Source organism: Macrobrachium rosenbergii, chromosome 50 (genome assembly GCF_040412425.1).
Source record: "Macrobrachium rosenbergii isolate ZJJX-2024 chromosome 50, ASM4041242v1, whole genome shotgun sequence".
In the NCBI taxonomy this organism is placed as follows: domain Eukaryota; kingdom Metazoa; phylum Arthropoda; class Malacostraca; order Decapoda; family Palaemonidae; genus Macrobrachium; species Macrobrachium rosenbergii.
This window is the reverse complement of record NC_089790.1, coordinates 32,406,934-32,416,871: the sequence shown is the minus strand read 5'-3', so window position 1 is coordinate 32,416,871 and position 9,938 is coordinate 32,406,934. Positions and strand designations below refer to the sequence as shown.

Genomic DNA, 9,938 nt, shown 5'->3' with positions numbered 1-9,938 from the left:
GATCTCCTCTTCATCCCGCAAAGCTGACGCCGTCCTCGAGTTCCTGCCAGGCAACGTCTTGGAGCAGATTGCACAATGGATCGCTGACCAACAGAACACCATCACCTACGAAGCCCTGAAGGACCAACTAAGGTTGTCCTTCAGCATACTGGCCACCCTCAGAGCTAGGAAATTGCTAGACAACATAGGGGCAACAATAGGAGACGAGTAACCATCAGGTCTACAAGCAATTGAAGCAGCTAGTTACGATCCCTGTCACAGATGGCCGCCCAGAAACTATGTTGGACCAAATGAGAGAGGTCCTACTCACAATTACCACGCCAAACAGTCGCGGACATCCCCAACGCATCAACCATGGACTTCAACAATATCCTGAAGGCAGTCGACGCCGCCCACCTGGCCCACAAGTCAACGGAGCCTACACAACCACCTGTAGCAGCAGAACGACACAGAGACGGACAGGGATCCAGAGGACCCTGCCACCCCCGTACACTACTACCAGAACTCCAGGTGGAAAACAAACCCAAGTTCAACAACAAAACAGAACGTCCCAAGGACGTTATTTCTACCACTGGAGGTTCGGCAATAAAGCCCAAAAATGTGAAAATGATTGCCACATGTCAAAGAACATGCGAAGGGGTTGCAGCAGCAACCCAACAAAATAAACAGCAGTGGGCAGACTGGTTGCCTTGTAAGAGAAACTGTGCGCCTGCTTTCTGCTGTCTTTCTTCCAGGTTCAAACAAAAAGACTCTACATGTGTTTTCATCATAGACAAAAGATCAGATATGGAGTTCCTGGTCGACAATGGCGCATGCAAATCATTTGTGCCAGCCAACCTGCATGAATGCCACAATGCAACCCCCAGCACTACAGATGTCCACTGCCAGTAGAGCCCCACTGATAATATACTGGAAACAGACCATGAATTTGTCATTTGTCAGGAATCAGTGAAGCTGGATGTTCATCACAGCAGACGTAACAATTACACTTTTAGGAGCAGATTTCTTAAAAACCCATGACATGCTGGTGGACATAGCAAAACAGCAGCTGGTCACATGACCTGCCCCCGTAGCCCCACTCACTCCGACTTCTGCACCAGTGATAAATTGCCTCCCACAGGAGTTCCCAGAGGTATTTAAGGACAACCTGCAGCATGACCCAACTAAACCCGCAAAGCACTATGTCCAGCACCACAGTCACCGTAGCCCCCCCAGTGCATGAATGTGTCAGACGTTTGGAGCCAGAAAAACTCGCCCACACAACAAGCTTTCCGGAACATGGAAAAATCAGGAATATGTCAAAAAGCCTCCAGCCCCTGGGCATCTCCCCTATGCATGGTACCAGACCTGATGGCACATGGTGATCCCAACTATGCGGCAACTACCGGAGACAACATCAAGAATGTACCTGACAGGTGTCCACTGCTGAACATCGCCGACATAACAAACCAGATGGAGGGTACCAAATTATTTACAAAGATTGACGTGTTGAAGGGATGCTGCAAGTCCTGGTCACAAAGGAGGATGTAGAATAAAGGCCATTATCACCCCCTTCCAACATTTGATGGATGAAATTGGGGGCAACCTACCCTTCTGCGTCATCTACGTCGATGACAACTGATGTTCAGCCCCAACATCAAACAAAGACATATGAGAGACGTCAGGCATGTCCTGTACAAAAAGACAAACGCGAATGACCAAAACCAGTAGTGGAATTCCTGTGCCACCAAATGAGTCTGAAGGTGTCAAACCCCTCCTGATGAAGGTCCAAGCAATCACCAACTTTCCAAGGCCAACAACAATCAAACAGTCCAAGAATTCACTGGAATGATTAACTATTACTAACGTTTTATACCCAACCCTGCTGAAATAATGGCCCCTAATACTTGATTGCTTAAAAGGAAAACCTAAAAAATTATGTTGGTATGAAAAACAAGATAAAGCCTTCACATTAGCCAAAAAAAAAAAAAAAAAAAAAAACAATCACCTCTGCTGCCACACTAATCTTTCCTTTACCCATAGGTCCCTCACCATAATGGTAGATGCAAGTAGCACAGCAATGGGTGTGGCACTTGAACAAGCTACAGACGATGATCGTCTCCTGTTGGCATATTTGAGGAAGAAGTTATCGCCAGCAGAACAAAATACTCCACATTCAGCCGAGAGTTACTGGCAGTCCACAGAGCCTTACACCACTTCCAACACGATAGGACGTGGTGTAGATGGACCACCAACCATTGGTACACGCCTTCACCAAAAGCGAAGATGGGTGGTCAGCAAGACGGCAGTGTCACCTATTGTTGATAGCAGAACACTCCTGCACCATCAGGTTGAGTACATAAAGGGCTCTTCTGACAACTTGGCAGACACGCTTATCTGAGACTCCATCAACACTATCCAGGTCGGGATATCATATCCCGAAATAGTACTGGCTCAGAAGGATTATGTAGACCTACAGCGACTTTGGCTGGACAACCCCGCCCTTACATGGTGTGACCTATCCATCAATGATGGAGAAACGACCTTTGCCTGAGAGACGAGTACCAGACGCCCTCGCCCGTACCTGCTGTTAAGGTTGAGAAAGAAAGCCTTTAACCTTACTCCCAATCTGTCTGTCCCACCCATCGGGCAGATCCACTGCCTGAACTGTGTCAGAGTGGTACATTTAGTGGGGAGTGAAGGTGGAGTCGGACATCACAAAGTGGGCAAGAGAACGCTGCCCGTGCCAAACATAAAAAATAACAGGGCACACAGAAACAGGGATAGGAGAGTTCCAGACAACACAGCTACGACTGGCACACATCCACGTCGACATCATGAAACCCCTGCCTCACTCCTAGGGGTACAGGTATCTCCTCACGATCATCGACAGGAACACCAGATGGCCAGAAGCAATACCAGTAAGGCAGCGAACAGCAGAGAGTTGTGTGAAAACTCCAACAGACTGGGTCAGCAGGCATGGAGTACCCCAATACATGACAAGCAACAGAAGAGCCCACTTCACTTCCACTCCTCGCCGCCAGCCTCGGGAAAAAACTCATTTACACAACAGCATACAACTGTGAGGTCCTGATCTGTTACCGGGACCCTCAGGGTATCCTTTTTCAAAACAGAATTTGTGACGCACCGAGTACTCTCAGGAAACAGATCCAGTGCTCCTGATTCAAACGATCTTTTATGCATTTTTCAGAAGCTACTTTGCCCTTGTTATAACAGAAATGATTACTGTATGTCAGGCGTTGCAAGCTTTCCAACCATATGTATTTGAAATCTCTTCCTAAATTGTATGTAGAATTGTTAACCATTCTTCAGATGTGAGAAAACACATTGACTGTATATAGACGTCCCTCTGTTTTTCCCTAATGTCGGATGCTACTTTTATGCTCGCAAGTGTTCTTGACCTGTCGGAGATTTTGTGTCAGTAAAACAGAATACACCTTGACTCTGCCTCTTACTTGCCGCCTCATTATGAAGGCATGATGAGAAGTTGGGAAATTAATCCTTTAGTTTTTGGAATTATCAACTGGAGACGGCAATTACCAAAATATAAGGTTAATATTGTAAAGAAAAGAGAACAAAGGAGCTTCTTGTCTCCATTTTAGTTTGACTCCATGGCTGCAAAGTCGCAGAGAACGCCATGAGATTATTCTCTGATTATCCTTAGTGAGGTCATAAACCAAAGGTCTTTGCATGAAGTGCGTAGGGCATTTTCATTCATGAAAGATTAGTTGAAAGGTTTATCTTGAACATTTTTAATGGTGTACTTACATTGTCAGCCTAGCAGTTTTCGATGCTGACTGCTTGAAAATCATATCAAAATTAACATACACCAATTTCCATTAGTTTGATTGTATGGCCTTTGTGATAATGGTTTTGTTAACTTTTTTTTTAAATTAAAGGTGTATTTCATTCTGTTTGACTAGTATGCTCACGCTTTACACATTGCTATTGTCATTTTATGAATACTCAGTTGGTCATGATTGTAGTGTGTGATTGTGATCATATAGGCTTGTTTAAATAATAAATATTTGCTATGCTTTATGAAATTACAGTTTTTAATGCTTTAGTAACTGACTGAGCTCTCGAGATTACCTGCCTAGTGTGTTTTTCAAAAGATTTACTTTTTTCAATTCATCAGCGTGTCCTTGTCGGTGTAATTATGATGATGTGTTAGTGTTTGGTTCTAAAAGCGTAGCTCTGCGTCTTTAATTCTGCTATGATAATTGCTTAATCTTTTTCTATATATCTTTGTTTCTTGAGATACTCATCACTGAATTAATAGAAGAATCAAAGTTTCAGGATATTTGGACACTATCGCTCTCTTTACTATATATGTTTAGGGTACCACCTCCTAGCAGCCAATCTCTCTGATAATAATCCTCATAGCCAGAATAGATATTTACCGACTTATATGATTATAGATAAGGTCGAAACCCACTGGTGGTTTATGCGTTCATGTAACAAGTCTCTCCACAAGGCATACGTATTTGTCCTTGTTAAAGGTCTCCCCAGACCTGGTCACGCAAGTCTGCTACAGCATTCACATCACAGCAAGGAGTGTAGACTTTTGTTATCCATCACGTGTTTTGAAGTATGCATGTTCATGTACTGTACATATGCAACTTATAAGTGGAGAGAAGGTGGATATTAACTTAGGAATAAGACTGTGGGTAAAAGCAAAATTTGGTCATGAGAAATACAAGGAAAGTGGACAAACACAACTGTCATTTGTGAAAACTGAAGTTTAATTTCCAATTTCATTAGCTAATATCTTGTTCACGGACTGTGGTTGGTGGAGAAAGGTTATTTAGGCTGGTTGATGGTAAAGCAAATGCCAGGTAGTGTATTTAATTTGCTTATTTTTCAAGATCATCTTATCAAAGATGCATTTGTTACGTATATTTGTAGGCATCTTTATCCCATTACACTAGGGACGCATTCCACGACTCATGTTTTTTTCTGTCAGAAAAACTTATGTGTGAAGACATTAAAAGTCATATGGCATATACAGTACATATTAATCATCAGTAGCATAAAAGTGTTCTACTTTCTAGAAATTATTGGTACCATCAGTTCTCCAGATACGAAGTGGGAGCTGCAAGCTTGCAAGCTCTGTAATAAACAAACCTTTTAAATTAAAAGAATGTTTTCTCCAGATAACTGGAATCCACCGTTAGGCAGTCGTTGGCACAGCAGGTTTAATACTGTGGACATTTGTGTTGATAGATTATAGTCAAAACAGTTGTTTTAAGTGGTGCTCTAGCTTTTTTAAGTTGTCAGGACGATTTTAAGTGGTGCTCTAGCTTTTTTAAGTTGTCAGGACGACTATAACCCTGCAGGGTTAATTCCTCTGCTTAGGTTCAACCCTTTACTAGTTTTGCAGCTTTATTTTGTAACTTTCTAAAATGTATCCCCTTAGTAAAGTGTAATGGAGTAACAGTTAACCACAGGAATGTTAATATAGCCTTATCAAAGATACTTTAACAAAAGCAATACTCCTAAGATTTTATATAGTAACTCATATCACATTTATTTGTGCGCTGAGATACAAGTTTGAGCCTTATCACACTTAAATTACAAACTTTCAGCCACTACTGTAGTTGCAGATGGCCCTGAGTGGGTATTGATTGAAACATCGACTGTCTCTTGACTTTATTGCAATCGGTCACTGAAAAATGAACATAACATAAATATTCACACTGGTGACAATTCTGCCATTTCAGTTAAATGATAACTCCTTAACACTAAGACAGGTAAATCCCTTAACGTACATTAATGTCAATTTCTCAGCCATTACCACAATAATTAAATAACTATAGTTGTACATAGAATCTTTTAAGGATTATACATTAAGTGTTACCGTACACTCCAGTGAATGAAAATGTTATAAGCGAGCTCTACCCATCCGTTATCCTGGCCCATAGCACGTTTCACCCTGGTCTGACCCCTTACGACCTCTTATGCATTAATTCATTATCACATTATATTGATCTCTTAGCAAAATAAAACCCATAACGATTTCTTAATTAACAAAATAATACCCTTTTTACTTACCAAATCGTTTGCTTTCCCACTGTAAGGACCATCTGCCTCAGTTCCTTCATGGTCTGCTGACTACATGCATTCCTGAAATGTGAACGCCATGTTAAACTTATGCACGTGACCCCTAACGATACTCGTCGAACGAGTTCTGTATTTTCATCCTGTTAACTGCTATGGTGAGCTGTTAATTGTTATTCATCAGCAACAACCCCCCTTAGTTTATAAACCTCAGTACACAACAACGCTTACCTCCTAAATCACTTAATTTCCTCTGAAGTCACTCAAGTCGACCGCTCCCATGAGCGGCAACTTTCAAATGGGCGGACCTCAGGGTTCCCAGATAGTTGCCACCTTTCCCCACTAGAATTTTCTCAAAACCAGCCAAAAAACCACCAAACTGTATAGCCAAAACCAGCCAAAATACCACCAAACTTTTTACGTGAATTTCACTGGAAAGAGCAAAAATCACAACAAAACCAGTTTTAAGCTTGTAATAAGTATATTCATTGTCATTTTCTGACTGCGTGTTTAGTAAAGTACATAAAGGTATGAATTAAACAAATCTTTGTACCCTACATTCTTTATCTTGCTTATGCCAAACAATTTTCCATGTTTTTGCAGTTCTTTGATAAAACTTGTGCCCACTTAAATTAACCTTGCAAAGATTATATTATAAGTAAGTGTCTTCTACAAAATGTGATCCTGAAAGGGAAAAAAACTTGAACTGTGTGACAACTGAAATGAATTCTACTAAACTCGATTTTTTCCAGCTGGTCTCCGAGAATCGTAAATGTGGCACCACCGCGAAATATTAAAAGTACGCGAGATCAAAAAAAGTTACGCAGGTGATAGTAATGTAGTTGTGCCAAACTTACGATTCTCGAGGATCAGCTGGAAAAAAATGGAGCAACTGAACCTAATTCAAGCTACTCATATATATCGGAACAAAACTTCTCCAGCATCTTGTTATCAGGGTGAAAGCTTTCACAGCAATCATTATCATGCCCTCTCACACTGAAGCGGATATTCAGCAGGTTGTCAAGAGTGTCAGTCGACAATCTGTTGCGGAGATCATTCTTTAATATATTTACCTGGCTAAATACCCGTTCACACTCAGCATTTGCAATGGGCAAGCTTAAGAGAGATAGTGCTACTGCAGCAAGCTCCCTGAAACCATGATTCCCTGCACTGTCCTTGTTATTCAAAAGATAAATCCAATATTTAACTGTGTCACACATGACTGATGGAGGTGCTGCAAGAAACTTTCTAGCACGCCACTGGTTCTCTAATGTTCCAACAGAACATTCAGTCATTCTTTTGAGTTCTGGAACGATCTTGGTGAAGGACAATTCACTGATGTCTGTTGGTGCCAGCAAGCTCAGTAACTCCAGATGATTTCCACTTACAGGCACTCGTTTCTTAATTTCCCTGACTGCTTCCACGAGAAACTGCCTACACCTAGAAAAGAAGAAACACTATTTCTACCTCCTTTTTATGAAAGAAAAAATGGTATTGTTTGAGCATTTATTTTACTGATATTGTTTTCAATTCTGTTTAATTTATCAAAATAAATTGCAATTGATTTACTGTATTTGTCACAAGCTAAAGACTAATAAACAATACATGTATTACCTCTCCTTAATATCAGCCTTGGTTGCTTCTGGAAGCTGAGATGCAGAACATGCCATCTGAAACTCTGCACCATAGAAACAAGCATCAGTGTGCATGATGTGGTCTTCCCAGTTTGTCTTTTGACTCATTCTGTTAGGATTCACAACTCTTGACATAATATCACATTGAAAGTCACTGAGTTCCTTGAAAAACTTACTAGGATCTGGATTCTGTGCCTGGAACTTCAGATTCATGGTTTGGAATTTTTCCAGCAAAGGGAGAAGGAATTTCATGAAAAGCAGGTTGATCTCATTATTGTACATCTTGGCGAGAGAATCTGCAGTGTAGCACTTTTCCTTGGATGCAGCAAGTTGGAAGTGGAGTTTCAGCTCATTCCACTGGTCAAGGATTCGCTTTACAGCAGAAAACCGACTTAACCAACGTGTGTCTGCCAACCCAGGGATTTGTAGAGGGCTCTCATCATTAATGGTTTGATACAGTTGCTCATATGTTTCTCTTCCTTTGGGGGAGCAGCTGAACCAGTTGTCTGTCTCCTTAATTATGTAATCCAAGTGCCTGGGAAGAACCTCAACTGATTTGGAACAAGCAAGGTGCAGGGAGTGGCACATACACTGTACCAACTTGAGGTGTGGAATATCATTTAGTAACCTGGAGTATAGAGAATTATGATTACCCACCATCACACTGGCTCCATCACAAGCCAATCCAATGCACTTATCCTCTTGTATGTGCTTTACTTTGAAAAACTCTTTCATAGCAGTGTAAAGACCATTTGCTGAGGCATCTTCAATTCTAATCAGCCCAAGATATTGTGTGATGATGGACTCTTGTTTTTCTGAAAAATACCTCACAACAACACACAGGTGTTTCATCTTGCTACTGTCAGTGGATTCATCAACTAGATGCTAAATTTGCTGTTCTCAATATCCTCTATTAATTTCTCTGAGAGTGTGGGTCCCAGAACATGAGTGACAAGAGCTGTGCACTTTGTGGTACCCATCTTCATCCGTGATGCAATACCTGAGTCGGGAAAAGCACTCTGGCATACAGGAACTAGATGATCAGATAATGAGAGTGGAGAGTGGATGGCAGTGTGAGTGGCTAGTTTCAGCTCTGCAATCTTTGTAGCCTTCACATTTTCACCCTTACTTGTTGATGCTTTAAACACTATCAATTTTCCTTTGTCCCTTTGTTAGTGATACTTCAACTGAACTTGTTCTGATGTGTTTTTGGGTTTTGCATGATCCAATAGGTCCTTGTAGTGAGCTCTGATGTCACACCTACAATACTTGCAGGTTGCACGTGACTGGTCAACTCGGCATGGTGTAATCCAGGACTTTAACTCATCATCAGATTCCCATTCTTTTCTATAGTTCTGCTTATACTTTGCCCATTTCCCCATTGTCAGCTTCAGGCCCGGTTCACTGTGTTCAGTCTGTGAATATCCAAGTAGTCTGAAATATGATATATATAAAAATATATGCACTATAATGTATATATATATATATATATATATATATATATATATATATATATATATATATATATATATATATATATATATATATATATATATATATATATGTATATGTGTGTGTGTGTAGGAATATATGGCTACAATAATTCTATAAGTGCCCCTATAACTGAGCCGGTTTTCTCTGCTTAATATTTCGAGGCGATTCGCTAGTCCACATAAGGATGAAGGTTAGCAAAGTAAGAAAAAACTGCTATTTTTCTAAATGAGTAACTAAGCTAATATGAAGATTGATACCCCTCTCAAAATTCTTCCGTATTAAGATGGCATTAACTTTAGTTATCTATAAACTAATAAAGTTATAAATGGGCTTAGGGAAAAATGCAGGCTATGTAAGCTACATACAAAAATAATACTTTCAAATAGTAAGTAGATATGCTGAATTATACCAAAGAATCACCAAAAATGGATAATAAATAGCCTACCAACACCTGTCCATATTAACCCCTTTAGTATTGTTACATACTTTTCCTAATTTTCTTGTGATTTCTAGACGATTGTGTTCAGTTGAGAAAAGTATCTACTACTTGTTTTGCTTATAACCCATTTCTCTAAACGCCACACGAATGCTAATAAACATTCAACACAATCATAAGTACAGTAGGATTATGTACAGTACCATTAGGCTTCACGACCATAAACACAACTATATAATAAGTTGGTAATGACAACCATTGAACAACGTGCTCAATAACTAAAACATCAGACACGACGATATCATTCATAAACA

General features: G+C 40.4%; 1 protein-coding gene across 1 annotated transcript; it reads right to left on the bottom strand.

The window, feature by feature from the left end:
• Positions 1-5,905: 5,905 nt before the first annotated feature.
• LOC136832893 (uncharacterized) lies at positions 5,906-8,124 on the bottom strand. Its single transcript, XM_067094548.1, has 2 exons — positions 7,675-8,124; positions 5,906-7,500 (listed from the first exon to the last, which is right to left on the bottom strand). The coding sequence occupies exons 1-2, from the start codon at positions 7,974-7,976 to the stop codon at positions 6,969-6,971; spliced, it is 834 nt and encodes a 277-aa protein (XP_066950649.1). The 5' UTR covers positions 7,977-8,124; the 3' UTR covers positions 5,906-6,968.
• Positions 8,125-9,938: the final 1,814 nt, after the last annotated feature.